Below are 16,026 nucleotides of genomic sequence, written 5' to 3'. Positions count from 1 at the left end.
TGCAACTTTGGTCACAGTAATATAATCTGAATAGTTCAAGATGTATTGCTAGAATTATGATGATACACTTTTCTAGCAAAATTGCATTACCAGATGACAAATTTTAAACTTTATTTTCAACTAAAGCATGATTGCCTTTGTGTAAATAGACTGGAAGAACAGTGGCTACCTTTGAAGAGGTTAGAAAAGTTACATATCAGTAAGCTGATAATTTTAGATATGTTATCCTTACTCATGCAGATAGTCTCTTCATGTTCCTTTCTTCTGGTTTGAATAAAGCAATTTGCTTGGTTCTTTTAAATGTTATGCCAGCATTTGAAAATCTAAATGTATCTCTTTCTACAATGTACTCAGGTGATTACTCTTACATATATGCTGAACACGATTTTTTTATATTAACAGTTTTGAAATTGAATTACCATAGCAGACTAAATCAGAGGTATGATTCTAACTTAGTCATTTCTTCCACAAAGTTCATGAAGATTTTGTTAGTGAGGAAGTACTTTATTGCTGCATGTAACTACATAGTGCCAAGTTTCCAGTATTTCTTGATGTCATGAAATAGATGGTATACTGTAAGAACTTCCCAGACAGTAGTCCTTGTGTTTGGAGAACTGACAAGAGCACAAGGAAGAGTATGCAAGTATAACAAATTATGTCAAGTAATGCCAAGCATTACTTGGGATCATTCCTCATAGCAATGATGAGTGTGAATGTTTGAACATATACTGTATAATTGAAATTTTATCAACATTGTTGTTGATAAAATTTCTAGTGCAGTATGGACTTTAAAAAAAAATCTCCTGTTTTCTTTCTGCTTACAGTTACCTGGTACTCCACTGTGTGAAAGTCAAAAGTTCACCTCTATGTTTATCACACTTAGTAATAAATATCTCTTCAGTTCATAAGTTTACTCAATATTACTTCCTTTCTATTGAAATCTTGATCAGATATAATTTTTCAGAACTATTCTGAAGGAGTGCCAGTTCCTTACAGATTTGCTGTATGTATATATGGTTTGGATTTCGCTCCACAAGCTATTGAAGTGAAACTTTAATTGAATAAAACTTATGTACATTTTATTTTAAATAGTGAACATCAAAAACATCCCCTATATAATCACAGTCAATTATAAAAGCATATCTGCAATATTAACAAAAAATTAACTTAGTATTTATTAACTGTACACAAAACTTGGTATCCTTATGCAGCAAATTTTTAATTGAAATTGTGATCTAAGTTACCAAGTAATTAAATTACATTTTCTAAATCAAGAGAATGTGCTAAGACAGTCCATCGGTACTTAACATTCACATAAAACTGTACATGGTTTAAAATAAAATGGCAGTGTGTATTTGATTTGAGCAGAGAACCACATTACTACAGCATATAAAAAATTAATTTGATATATTTTCTTGTTTTATAAAACCATATGTAAATTACCTTACAATTTTACTTTCATCACCTAAGTTTATATGTGCACAATCCTAAAGGATCATTTGCAGAACAAACAGGTTTATTCCTTTTTTCACAGAAGTTCAAAGGCACTGAATTTTTAATCTGCATAAGATGATTTTTGTCCTCTTTCATTATATTTACATTTTAAGCTGGTCCCTTTGTATTCCGAGGTGGGACTTGTTGGATTGCATTCATAAGATCTGCTCCAGGATAACTGCATAATTCACAATATCCTGGAGGTCCTTGAGGACCTGGGGGGCCTCGTATGCCTGCAATACCTTGTTTGCCAGGAGGTCCTCTTTCTCCTGGCCGACCAGGAAGTCCAGTACCTGATGGGCCTGGGGGGCCTAGAATGAGACAATATTCAAAAAATTCAAACAACATAATTAGAACACTGATTATGCAAGTAACATAAATGTTTTAAATTATAAAATCCCATAAAAAAAAGCCATATTCTAAGTTTTGCTCCATATACTGTTACCTTCATATTCCATTAAAGGGCATATTATTTGCTAATGCTATCCAGGTGGCTGAGAAAACTGATACTTGCAATGCTTCTATTTGTAGGGAATGGTGTGATTTTTTTTTTTTTTGGCTGATGCTGCATAAGCTCATACACTTGCTTTCTTGCCTCAAATGCCACTACTACTACTACTATATGTAGCAGTAGGAATTACAAGGCTTGCTAGGGGGTCATCATGGGACAAGCAATTACATGGGCAAAGCATTATAGGGTATGTTCTGCCAACAAAAGCTAGTAGGACAATCATCTAAGACCACATTTATAGGACAATCATCTAAGACCACAAAAGAGAATATTGTTGTGTCTAGAATTTTGCAATGGCATGATAGGACAGAGTTAGCATTAGTAGAGGCATATGATGCAAGACAGCAAGCTTATGCAGCATCAGCCAAAAAAATAAACAAACACTTCCATTTCATTTCACCCCTCCGTTCGTTCGAAATACTTGTCCAGCTGAGCCTTAAATTTATTTAGGCTATCAACTTCCACAACAAGGGATGGAAGTCTGTTCCACCAAACAACTACCCGCTGGCTAAAGGCAAATTTCCACACATCTATCCTACATTTGTCTTTCCTCATCTGAATTTATGCCCTCTCAGGTGATTATTCTGAGCAAGAGGAAGAATCCCATCGGCATTGAGCATGCTCAAACCATTCAAGGCTTTATACACCTCTATCAGATCACCTCGCAGCCTAGTCTCCAGACACTGTAATTTGGAAAACTTAAGCCTTTCTTCGTAAGAGCAACCCTTTGTTCCATTCACCAATCTTGTTGCCCTTCTCTGTACTCGTTCCAGCATCTCTACATCCTTCTTGAAATGAGGCCTACAGACCTGTATACAGCACTCAAGGTGTGGTCTGACCATTGCCTTATACAAGGGAATAATCACCTCCTTATCCCTGCTAGAAAAACTCCTGTATATCATTGACAAAACACCATGAGCTACTCTTGCAGCCCGTCTGCACTGCTCACAGAACTTCATATCTGCCTGCACAACTATCCTTTTCATCTTTTCATTCTCTATCACTGTCAGTGTAGTACCACAGAGTTGATACGTTGCTCTGGGGTTGCTGTTTCCCATATGTAGTACTTTATATTTGTCAATGTTAAACTTCAATGTTAAACAGATAAGAACTCTTAAGAGTTCTTATCTGTTACCCTAACTGGACTAACTTATCTGTTACCCTAACTAGATGTTCTGGGGTCAGAAACGTTTCACATGAGCGGGTAGCTAATATCAGGGAAGAAGCCTAAAAAACTTCAAGGGTTGTGTTAGAGTTGTTAAATATACAAGAACAGTAAATCTTAATTGTTTATACAGTAACATTAGAAGTGTTGTCAATAAAATGAGCGAATTCGAACTGCTGGTTAAAACAAGTAACGTGGACATAATAGGGCTTACAGAGACATGGTGCCACCCGGAAATTGGGGATGATGAGTTTAAGTACGGCTTGTATAATGTATTTAGGAAGGATAGGGTAGATAGAAGGGATGGTTGGGTAATGCTTCTTATCAGAAGCAGCCTGAGTGCGATGATAGCTTTCACGGATTCAGACATTTCACATGCTAGTATAGAATCTGTATGGTGTGAGATAGTTGGAAACAAAGGTATAATGTGAGTAGGAGTAATCTACAGACCAGCTGATTGTGAAGATTATGACAAAAGCCTCTACATGTAAATGGAATGGGCAAGTAAGCGTCAATGCCTTATTATGGGTGATTTCAATTTGCCTCTAATTGATTGGAGTAAATGGGAAGGAAACTCGACATGGGGAACAAAGTTTTTAATTCAACTAGATGACTGTTATTTGTATCAACATGTCAGGGAAAGTACTAGAGAAAAGAATATCCTAGACCTCATCATCACACATGAATCAGATGACATAACAGGGCTGACAGTAGAGGAACCAGTAGCAGGAAGTGATCACAGAGTTCTACGGTGGATGATGACGAGAGAGGTAGCAGAAGTAAAAGGCAAAGGAATGGGTTTTAATTTCAAAAAAGGAAATTATGATGCCTCTATTAACTGGGTAGATATCGTGCAGAAAATGAATACATTTGAACTGTGGTACGCTTTTAAAACATTAATTGCAGATGCCTTGAATGCGTATATACCATTAAAAAAATACTCCACGAGGAGGGTTACAAGTTGGATGAATAATGAAGTTGCCACATGATTTGAGCAGAAAAAGGTGGCAAGGTTACAGAGCAATAAAAAGTACTGAAGCCTATAACAGCTACAAAGTGATATGTAATAGAGCCACAGAAAAGCTTCGACAGGCAAAGGCAGTTTATGAGAAATCACCAGCAAACAGAGAAAAGAGGGGGGATAAAGAATTCTTCACATATATAAATGCCAAGAAGAGCAGGACAAACCAGATCGGACCTTTACATAAGGGAAAGGGATAATATTAAATGCACCAGCTGCCGTTGCAGATGAACTCAACAGTTATTTTGCATCGATATTTACAAATGAAAAACCTTTTGTGGCAATGGGAAATTGTGGGAGCGAAGTTAAAAAATATGTAATTAATGATATTGAAATTTCGCAAGATTATTTAATGAAAAAACTTTTGAGCCTACAATCCAGTAAGGCTCCTGGAGTTGATGGAATATACCCTATAATCTTAAGGGAGGCGGCAATCGAGTGCATTGAACCATTGAGGCTAATTATGCGAGCATCACTAGACTCTGGGGAGATTCCCTTGGATTGGAAAAGTGCAAATGTATCTCCCATACATAAGGGTGGCTCTAAAAGTGAAGTTGGAAATTATTGACCTGTCAGTCTGACTTCAGTAGTAGGGAAAATCATGGAGGCAATGATCAAGGGTGGAATTCAGAATCATTTGGATAGAATTGAAATTCTCAAGGATACTCAGCATGGTTTTGTAAAGGGAAAATCATGTTTAACAAATCTGGTTCATTATTTCGAAAGGGGTCACTCACGAACTGGATTTAGGGAATAATTTCGACATTGTTTATTTAGATTTCAACAAAGCTTTTGACTCAGTTCCACATGAGCAGTTGCTTTATAAGCTGGAACAGGTTGGAATCACTGGGAAAATCCTTAGATGGATAGAAGGATGGCTTCAGGGCAGGAGGCAGAGGGTTGTGATAAATGGCTATTGTAAAATAGCTTTATTTTACCTCTTGGGCTTATCTTAATAAGTAATCTTCATAACGCTAATTCTCTGCCACGGCCTGTAGAAGTAAAAGCTTCCTCCCTCCCCAACGGAGAAGGCTGCGTCGCTGCCCCCTGTGGTGTGCAGGTGACGCCGCGCGAGTGAAACAGTATCGCCCCCGTCATGTGCCGCCAGCTAGTGGAGAGTGGTCATCTTCCCCCAGGCAGTGGGCTGACGCATATTTTCAAAAGAGAGAATGTGAGATATGACACTCTGAAGTGAGAAAAGTCGCCCCTGTAAGAGTCATACTACGGATGCCGACTGAATCATGTATCAGCGGAATGTTTGGTAGTGGGGAGGCTAAAAAGGGGAGAGGTGAATGTCACATAAACTTCTCCAAAGCAGCCCTGCACGAATATGCAAGCCCCTTAATAAATATCGTCCCTGGGTGAGTCAGGTCCTAAAAGTGTCAAGCAAAAACCCTTTTTGCCTGACCGTCCAGATGAACACCTGCATCTCAGAGGGAAAGGCAGAAAGGGGACAAACTTATATAAGAGATTGAGAACAAAGAAGAGGGGTCTAGTCGTTGATCAGAAAGTTGTCCAGTTGCCGTGGTCCAGTGGTCGCAGTCGAGTTGATTCGAGAGCAGTAAGGAGAAAAGAGGCAGAGAGCGGTATTACCCCGAGTAGAAGCGAGAAAAGATGATACCAGAGGTAGTGAGGTCCTCGCTCCGACGTGGCTCGGAACTTTGCGGTAAGTTCACCCCATTTTAATCAATAGAATTGTATATGATAGTATGTCATATTATACCCACCTTTCTTCTCATTGAAGTAAGCTTCAAGATGTGTTTGATGTGATTGTAACAGTAAAGTAATATTATCCAATGATACCATATTGTGTTCTATTATTTACCCAGCAATTACCTTTGCTACTCATTTAACACTAAGATAGGAGAATATCTATGTTATCATCTAAAGGAAAGGAATCGTTGTTTGCCTGACTACATGAAGATACACAGATTTAATGTACCAACCAAATATCCCTTAAACTAACTTAACAATTATCTGGATACTAGACACGGGTATATTATGTTTATTGTATGTTTATATGTAATGTTGTTATGTAATGTTGTTGTTTAATAAACCATGTTTGTTTGCTAATTTTGCCTCATGACATTCTCTGGTTACACACGGACCACGGAATCCGAATTAAGAAAGAACCTTTATTTGCGGCCACTCTTGAGGCTCTATTAAGTCAATAGAGAATCGGGGTGGAGAACACAGCGCCCTCCGATGTTGCCAATTTTATTCCACGAATAAGATTGAAGAACACGTTGAGGTTTATGTCCTAATACAAACTGGTAGACGAGCACATTAAAACCCGACTCTCTGGATGTTCATTTTAGTGTTGAGCATGCTTGAAGGTTGTATGGATATTGGTGAAAGTTACAGTAGCATGCCCGCGCTATAACGGAGAGAAAAGGCGGCGTTACACTGGTGCCGTGACCAGGATTACACTGGCGCTAATCGCGACCAGGATTGAATGTGTCATTTCGGGATGAAAAACTGTTTTACGAGTACTTATTGGTAACTAGGATTGCTGTAGACTGAAGTGTGAAACAGCAGTAGAACGAACGAAAATAGAGAAGAAGAAATAGAAGAAAATTACTACTGTAGAAGGGAAGACACTTGTACCGTGGATGTGTTTGCAGAGAATGGTAGAGGCAGTTTGTTTTTCAGCACATCAGCACAAGTAACACGGTCCTCTTTAGGAACACCCACATTGAACAACAGTTAGCAACTAGTAACTAGTACTATTTTTACACCTAAGAGAGAAGGGAAAACCAATAAAATAAATAGTTGCTATATGTTGTAACACTTTTGTTTAAGATTATTGATTACTAACGTTATATAATTATGTTTCCAGCGACGTAAAGGTAGGTCACACTATTTTGGAAAACGGGATCCCACAGTACATAGATAGGCTTACCCCAACATTTTATCTGAAAACTAATAGGGTCATCTAATTTCACTTACACAGGAATAAGTTTAAAATGGAGGGACAGTCCCCACAAACCACACAGGTCGGAATAGATCCTTCAGCTCCATTATTCGTAACAGAACAGACTCAGTCTCCTCCCGATGCAGCTAGACCGCAGTTGGCTAATATTGCAGGTTACTTGGGTCTTGTTCCAGTTTTTTCAGGCAGCCCTGATGAAGGCCCATCTATTCAATATTTTTTCGAAATGCTCGAAAGCGTAGGGGAATTAGCTCTTTGGGGAAATTCTGAACTTCTGGCAGTCTGTAAAGCTAAGTTTCGCTCTCTTGCAGCAGAATTCTTAGCACAGTCATTAGAATTACGTAGAGAAAAAGACTATACCGTGTTCAAGAATGCTTTCTTAGCCCAGTTCGAAAAAACGGAACCAATAGTGACATGCTTGAGTCAATTCTCAAATGCTGTTCAGGGGCCCACCGAAAATGTGGCGAACTTTAGCGCCCGCGTTAGAAATTTGGGACGTCTAGCGTTTAAAACCCAGAGTGAGTCGCCTGAGGCATTATCAATTTTAGACCAGGCAATGTTGGCTCAATTTCTCAGGGGGGTATCAAATAAAATTAGAAGGATGGTGCTCTGCCAAAATCTGTTAACTTTCTCACAAGCGATAAACATAGCGAAGCATGAGGAAACAAATGACCTCATATCGGATTCAAAACATAGATCCGTTAACACTCTTTGTGGGCAAACTAATAGTGATGGAGAAATGCTCAATCAACAAGAAAGCTATTTTAAAGAATTTTTAAAGCCGTTACAAGAACAGATACGAGACCTACAACAATCGTTATATACTCTATCGGTAAATAATGTTATGCAAAATAAATTAGAAACGCAAGATTCTACAAACAATGAAAATAATTCATGTCAAAAATGGAGCACTGGAGCTTATGCATCTTCCCCTGCGTGCGACCGCGAAGCGTTCCCTGTAAGGCACTTACAGTCGAACAGGGCGTTGCCAAGAGACGCTAGCGATTCTCGTTATCACAGGCGCTACGGAGAGCCGAGTTATGCTGGGAAGCAAGCATACTGTAACCAAGCTAAGACTACAGAAGGCAGGGGCCGTTGTTCTGATCGATGCGGCTGTCGGTGCAACTATTACCCGACGCCAGATTGTTCTCCTCCTCGGTGCGCGAAGTATACCGCGCGCGAGTACACTACCTTACCAAAAAATGGGACACCCCATGCTAACAGTCAGGGTTACAATTTTAACAGGAATAGAGACAAAATAGCAAATAGAACATATTATAATAATCAAAATAAGGGTTATATGAACTCATATAATAGGGAAAGAAGAGAAATAAATAAAAGTGGGCGTATCTTTGAACAAACTCAACCTAAAGCTGTTTTGGGAAGGCAAATAAATCAAGATAATTACAAAACAGATAGGGAGAGATATATGTGACAAAGATCAGTTCCTGCACCAAATAGAAAGAGTTTTTCATGTTATAGAACCACCTCATTGAAAAAAAATGTAAACGGAGTCGCTAAATCGTATGCCCGTAGTAAAAACGTACAACAAGGGGTATATATATTAGATGATGATTCCAAATTGCCATTGATTAGTGGGTTTATTCAAGGTGTTCCGGCAAAATTTCTAGTGGACACAGGAGCTAGCATAACGCTTATGAATACAAATTTATATAATAAAATTAAGCATGATAAGTCATTAAATTCAAGAACACCAGACCTAACTATAACCGGAGTTTCTGGCTATATTGTTCCAATTCATACTGAGGTTATAGCGAATTTTAAGTTAGGTGATGCTACTTTCCAAGAAAGTGTTTTAGTAGCTTCAGGGAATTTTAAGGGTCGTTATGATTTAATATTAGGACTTAATGTCTTAAGACGTTTTTCATTTACCATAGATCTAGGTAAGGGAATTATACACTCTGCCCCATTGAACATTTGCTTAAGGGAAGAGGGTAGCGAGGAGAAAGGCGTAAGAGACCAGTATTTGAATTTAAAACCGTCGGTAGCTAAATTAACAGGTAAACATTTGATCCCCGCCTCATCAGAAAAAGTAGTAACAGCTGTTTGTAACCAACTTGCTGTTTTTGCCGAACAGTTGGTTTTGACAGAACCTAACTCTAACTTAGGTCGTGACGACCTGGCAGTTAAATGCTCAATAGACAGAGTGGGTCCAGATGGCAGAGTGTCAGTTCTTGTCGCCAATCTGACAGACGAGCCGCTCCACCTTCCCAAAGGGATGAATATTGCTAGTCTTGAGGGTGTTAGGGATAATGCAGTTGTTTTTACAGGTGAGAAAGTTAATGAGAAAGCTACATCTCCCGTGACTTTGCAAGACTTTGACCTCGATCACTTGACAGATGATCAAAGGCATAAACTGTCCGATTTGTTATATGAATATAGAGATATCTTCGCCAAGTCCCCAGCTCAGCTAGGAAATTCGAAGATGCTAAAACATAGGATTAGATTGACTGATAATATACCAGTGAAGCAGACAGCCTATAGAGTACCATATTTGCTAAAAAATGAAGTTCAAAGGCAGGTAAATGAACTATTGGAGTCCAACATCATACAACCAAGCCATTCCCCATACGCAGCGCCTATAGTTCTAGTCAAAAAGCCTGATTCGAGTTATAAAATGTGTGTGGACTTTCGAAAATTAAATTCAAAAATTCTTTCTGAAAATTATTCTCTCCCTAATGTTAACGAGGTACTCCAACATCTCAGGCAAGCGCGTTATTTTACTTCTCTCGATTTACGAAGTGCATTCCACCAAATCGAAGTGCACCAAGCTGATCGTCACAAAACCGCCTTCACTACTGGTGAATCTTTGTATGAATTCTCTCGAATGCCACATGGGTTAAAGAATAGTTTTACGTCGCTTTTAAAAGCCTTATCATTAGTGCTTCATGGACTCGGAGAAGAATCGGTTTTCCCTTACCTTGAACATATAATTATTGCTTCGCCCAACCTTGATTTACATCTCTTGAGGTTGCGAAAGGTTTTCCAGCGTTTGAGAGAATACGACCTTAAGTTAAAACCTAAGAAATGTGAGTTCCTAAAAGAACATTTAAAATACCTTGGGCATCTAATCAATTCTGAAGGTATTCGTCCTGATGCAGACCAGGTGGCTGCTGTTCGAAATGCGCATCCTCCTCGGAATGCAAAACAAGTGGGATCTTTTCTAGGAATGGCAGGGTTTTACAGGAAGTTTATTCCAAATTTTTCGGAGATTGCGAGACCTCTAACAAATTTGACGAAGAAAGGAACACCATTCGTCTGGAACAGCTCAACGCAGCAGGCTTTCGATCAGTTAAAGGCTGTTTTGACTACACCACCTTTGCTGGTCTATCCTGACTTTTCCCGACCTTTCGTCCTATCTGCTGATGCGTCTTCATATTGTGTCGCGGCATGCTTAGAAGTACAGATAGATGAGAATTCTAGACAGCCAGTAGCTTATGCATCCAGATTGTTAAAAAAGTCGGAATTGAACTATAGTACTACAGAGAAAGAAGCCTTGGCTATAATCTTTGCAGTCATGCAATTCAGGCCTTATTTAGTGTCAAATCATTTTACCTTAATAACGGATCATCAACCATTAAGCTTTTTGCTTAATCTAAAGAATCCATCGCCCCGCTTAGCTAGATGGAGTATGATGTTGCAAGAATACGATTTTCAAATTATCTACCGTCCTGGTAAAGTGCATTCAAATGCAGACTTTCTTTCTAGACCGGTTTTAGAGGAAGATGAGACACAAAACAGGAATAGGAAACCAAGAAATACGAAGGTAGTCGCTCCGTTATCAACAGAGGCAAATCAGGAATCAGTGATTTTTCCTCAAAATCAAACCAGAACTTTGATCAAAACTCTACAGAGAGAAGATCCGATTTTGCAGAAATTAATTGAAGCGCTAGAAGGAACACCCCAGGCATCAACAAGAGTGCCAGATTCCTTTTATATGAGTAATGATGGATTATTATACCACTATACTCTATCTGGCTCTGGAAACACCCGAGAAGACCCAAATGAACAGTTAGTTGTTCCAGAAGGTCTGAAGGGGGAAATTTTAAAATCATGCCACGACGATTTACTTTCTGGAGGCCATTTTGGTTTACAGAAGACACTGGAAAAAGTTAAGAGGGACTTTTTCTGGTCAGGCATGTACGCAGACATCCGTAATTATATTGAATCATGCCCATCTTGTTTAGAACGTAGAGGTTTTAACCCTAAAGCGAAAGCGGCTCTGATGAGAGTCCCAGTCGAAAACGCCCCTTGGGTGAGGGTGTCTTTAGATATTTTGGGACCTCTCCCAATGACGCTGAAAGGAAACAAGTATTTGCTGTTGGCAGTTGACAACTTTACGCGTTATGCCGAAGTGGTCCCACTGCAGACTCAAAAAGCGGATGAAGTTGCAACAGCTTTTATTAATAATGTGATTGCTAGGCATGGAATTCCTAAGTACATTCTTACAGACCAAGGCACAAATTTCATGTCTTCTTTGTTACGACAAGTGTGTGAGAGGTTAAATATTCATCAAATTCATACGTCTCGATATCATCCGCAAACAAATGCCAAGGTAGAACGTCTAAATCGCACCTTAGCAAATATTTTATCGCATGTCACAAATGAGGCTCAATCAGACTGGGATGAAATGACGCCATTGGCGATAGCTGTGTACCATGCAGCAACCCATAGTGCTACTCAGGAATCGCCTAACTTTTTAATTTATGGTAGAGACTTACTGTTGCCTTCTGATTTATGGCATGTGAAAGAAAAACAGTCTTATGCATCCTTGGAAAATTACTCTGAAAAGTTGTGTGCGCGTCTTCGAAGAACCTATGAGATTGTGGCCCAACATCTGGAAGAGGCAGTGCAAAAACAAGAAGAACGAAGAGCTACCGTAGCTGTAGACAAGAATATTCGTGTGGGAAGTCTTGTCTATCTTTTTACTCCTAAAATAAAGGTAGGCACAACAAAGAAACTGGCTCGATTGAGTACAGGTCCTTACCGTGTAACCAACCAAACTTCGCCAGTAAATTTTGAGATTCAGAACCTGTTCAACCCAAGAGACAAGCAATTAGTGCATGTGGACCGATTGACAAAGGTAGTTGATCGAAAAGTTTTCCCTGAACTGAGAGTTGAAGAGACAGCAGAAGCTGAAGATAATGAACCGCTGGAAGAAACGTGTACAGAGACAGTGCCTAAGGAAACTTGGATATTTGACGAACCTGTTGTGGAAGCTTGTGATTTAATCCCACCAATAAATCCCAGGCCGGCCATAACAAGACCAGTTCGGCCTACAACTGTGCCAGTATCCATTCCCTTAAGGAATCTCCCAAGTAAGAATAAAAATATTCTGGCTGATAAATCAGTTGGAGCTACCCAAGTGCCAACACAGACACATGGATACAACTTGCGTAGCCGAAATCGAGTGACTCATACTCCGCTTGTAGTGACTATCACTCCCCCACCACAAAATGAAGGGTTAGTTCCCGAATCAGTTCCCAGTGAAAGAGAGGAAACAGGACAGAGTAATCCCATTCTCGAAGTAGAGATGCCGAGTGATGAAGTTCAAGAGCAAAATCTTGTAGACCTTAGTAGTCCTGAACAAAATGAACCACCAGGTGGTGCCGAAAGGACATTACAGTGGATGCTTGGACCACTTGCATCAAGGGTTGATTCACAGGACAGTGAAAAGAGTTTTAATTGGTCAAGCCTCCTCAGAGATGCTTGGAGAGATTAAAAAAAAAAAAATAATATAAATTAAATAAATAAAATAAATAAAATTTTTTCAGTTTTTGACTAATGAGAAGAGTGTGCTAGAATGATTGCTTTTCTCTCTATCCCCTAGATTTGAGATTGAGGTCTGGAACAGGTACTACGACCAGCCTGAGATTTCTGTTGAGATGGTTGATCTTAGCAGTATTTCTGCGATTTTGTAAAGCTGAAGTTGAACTGTGCCAAGTGAAACATGGAGCATTTGTTTGTGAAATGACTAAACCCTCCCTGTCTTTGCGTAGATTAATTCCACAGAATAGTTGCTCTATTACCAATTGTGGAAATTGCCTTAAACAGTGGGTATCCAGAATTCTTCTTAAAAATGGTTCTTTGATCCCACCAGGGCACTTTATGTTGAAACAGTCATTAAAAGAAAATGGCACTTCTGTCATTTATAAATGTCAGAAAGGAGAAGAGAGTTGTGAATGTAGTAAAGAGCCCTGTAAAGGTAGTATCGAATACTGTTTCGAAACCGAATGTAATCAACAAGCATCATGTATATGTCAAAGACAAGCGTCTGAAACATATTGGCTAGCTGAATACGGTGCGCAAACTGTTAGAAATCCACCAATTGTCTCTTACAGAATGTGTTTGACATCGCAAATCGAGAATTTGGATCGGATCAGACAGGGAAGGCATGTGTTAGCTGACGAACAAGCAAATTTCCAAGAGCAAGGATTGGAAGTTATGTTTACCGACCCAGTTTTCACCACCTTAGAGAAAGGTACCTTGATTATCAGGAAGTTTGGGAACGAACGGACGTTTGTAATAGATAAGGAACCTTTGCAGGCAGAAGTACCAAGGGAGTTTTTGTTAGTTCCAGGACCATTAAAGTTTCTTTTTGTATCCCAGCAAGGTAAAGTGGTACAAGGTACGATACATTTGACAGGAAGGGATGAATGTAAGAGAATGAATTGCATTTTTTGTTGGGAGGTGATAAACAGCCGACACTGTTTTCCACCTTTTGTTACTTATACAGTATACATAATACTGGGTATCATGGCAGTAATAATCATCTGGTATTTAAATCTGGTCATCAAATCAGTAGTACAAACAGTCAAGGGATTTTTCGTGCTTGTTAGTGTTATGTGGAGAATGTTTAGAACTGCTTGGCGCCTCACGAGCCTGGCAGGCCTTTCTGCAGGCGCAGTGGTTAGGACAACCACGGGAAGAATGAAGCAGTATTTAGAAGAACATGTTCCCATAGAACCCAGACCACTTGTAAGAGTCACACCCTTGCAGATTCTCTTATACTTGTCGACACGTATGCTTGTAATTGATTCAACCTGTACTAATCATCAGATCTTACATGCAAAAATAAAGGAATGTCAAGCAGACATCTCTCAACCATGCAAAATCTCTACGAAAGTCCGTGTGACTCTATTAAATTTGGAATACAAACAATGTATGTGGTTTGTTTCCGACACTGATCAAACTCTCTTTCAATTACAGTTGACTTTTAAACAAGTTCAGTCCCACTGGCAAACGAAACGGATGTATTACACTTTTCCTACTGAATTGCACCTAATTAGTCAAGTGGCCTGCCCACAAAATACTTATTGTGCTTGGGGCCACCATTGTGTGCCTGACTATATTTTTGAGGCATTGACTAAAGAATCCTTGAGTTGGCCAGGGATTACAAATTGCATTGCAGGAGATAGTGGTTCGAATTGTTTCATTATCGATAGCCAGCCCTGTTTACACTATCGAGTTTGGCTTGTTCCCGACTTCACACGTGTGTATGAAGTCCGAAAGATTGAAGGAGTTACTTGTAGATACATAGTGGAAGTACAATCACACGCTAATGCAACTGTTGAGACGTTGTCATTAAAGAATTTCGCTATCACACGAAATAACATTGAAATTCAAGTTTTAGGAGCTTTTGATCAACCCACCGACATTCTCGAACACCATTTAATTCTGAGAGTTGGTGATAGTACTGAAGCCTACCTAGACCAAGCAGCTTTGATATCTCGACCAAAATACGGAGAGATTGGTGACGTACAAGCGAATTATAGTGTGTCAAAACATTTTATTTTTGATGACAGAATGATACAGTGTCAATACTATGAAGAGAAAGTTCGTTGTCAAAAAAGCGAGTCTTATTTAGAACAAATGGTAGCCAGCAAAATAAATAAGCTCCCCAAAACGCAAGTTTCTCATCAGCTAGAAGTTGAGCCTTCTGGTAGGCTCACATCAAAAATGCTGCAATCAGCTCCATTAACTTTAGACTTATCGTTTCTCGGATTCGAATTTTACTTGGAAACACACACAGTATGTCCAAAGTTTGTTGACGAGGTTACCAAACCGATTGGTTGTTTTACATGTGATACACTGGCTACACTTACTTTTCAAGCATTTTCGACATGTCTTTCTGGAACAGTTTCTGTAAACTTTCAAAACATATTAGTGGCCACAAGATCAGTTAAGTTAACTCAAGAAACTAGTACATACACTATTCAATTCAAGAGCGATATTAAATGTCATAATGAGAACTTGTGCCTAGTCGCACGAACTATTACAGCTTGTAAGGACATAGAATTCTGTTTAGAAGACCCAGCATTACAAGTAAACCACCCAAACTTTTCACAAGTTTCACACATAGCAAGTTACGCATCGGGACTGTCGCCATGGACAGTGTGGTTCCACCAATTAATGGATGGAGGCCTTATTTCTTGGATTAAAATACCTATTATACTCCTTTCTATGGCCTTATTAGGATCATTTATTGTCTCGACATGCTTAGCTTGTTTTCGCAAATAATAATAAATAATAAGGATAATATTAGTTAAAAAAATTAAAATTCTATGTGTGAAGAGGAATGAAAGAAGATTAAAAATGTGAACAGTAAATGGATAGTATGAATGTGAAGAGTAAATGACAGCAAATGTCCTCCTGCTTGATTCCAACATAAGAGGTGAACAGAAGTACAAATGAAGCAAATTTTTGTCTAAAAGGAAGGAGTGAGGAGAATAAATGAAAAAAAAACAGAGATTAATTTAGCACCTATTTCTCTTTGTTTCTTCCCACTCACAGTTTCAGCAATTACCAAGTTATGGATGTATGTGTTGAGTTGCCTGAGGACCTTCCTCGGCACTCATTTGAATTGGTTTTGGAGGGATGCA

General features: G+C 39.1%; 1 protein-coding gene across 2 annotated transcripts in view; it reads right to left on the bottom strand.

The window, feature by feature from the left end:
* Nucleotides 1-1,301: 1,301 nt before the first annotated feature.
* LOC150081124 (uncharacterized) overlaps nt 1,302-16,026 on the bottom strand; it is a 1,253,880-nt gene continuing 1,239,155 nt past the window's right edge. For both annotated transcript variants that reach the window (XM_090381132.1, XM_090381131.1), the window contains exon 41: nt 1,302-1,805. In XM_090381132.1, coding sequence (XP_090237258.1) covers nt 1,603-1,805 — 203 coding nt within the window. In that variant the 3' untranslated portion in view covers nt 1,302-1,602. The remainder of the gene's footprint in view (nt 1,806-16,026) is intronic.

This window comes from Mastigoproctus giganteus, chromosome 9 (assembly GCF_048544385.1).
Source record: "Mastigoproctus giganteus isolate SK-2022 chromosome 9, ASM4854438v1, whole genome shotgun sequence".
NCBI classification, from domain to species: domain Eukaryota; kingdom Metazoa; phylum Arthropoda; class Arachnida; order Uropygi; family Thelyphonidae; genus Mastigoproctus; species Mastigoproctus giganteus.
This window is presented reverse-complemented; position numbering and strand designations above follow the sequence as displayed.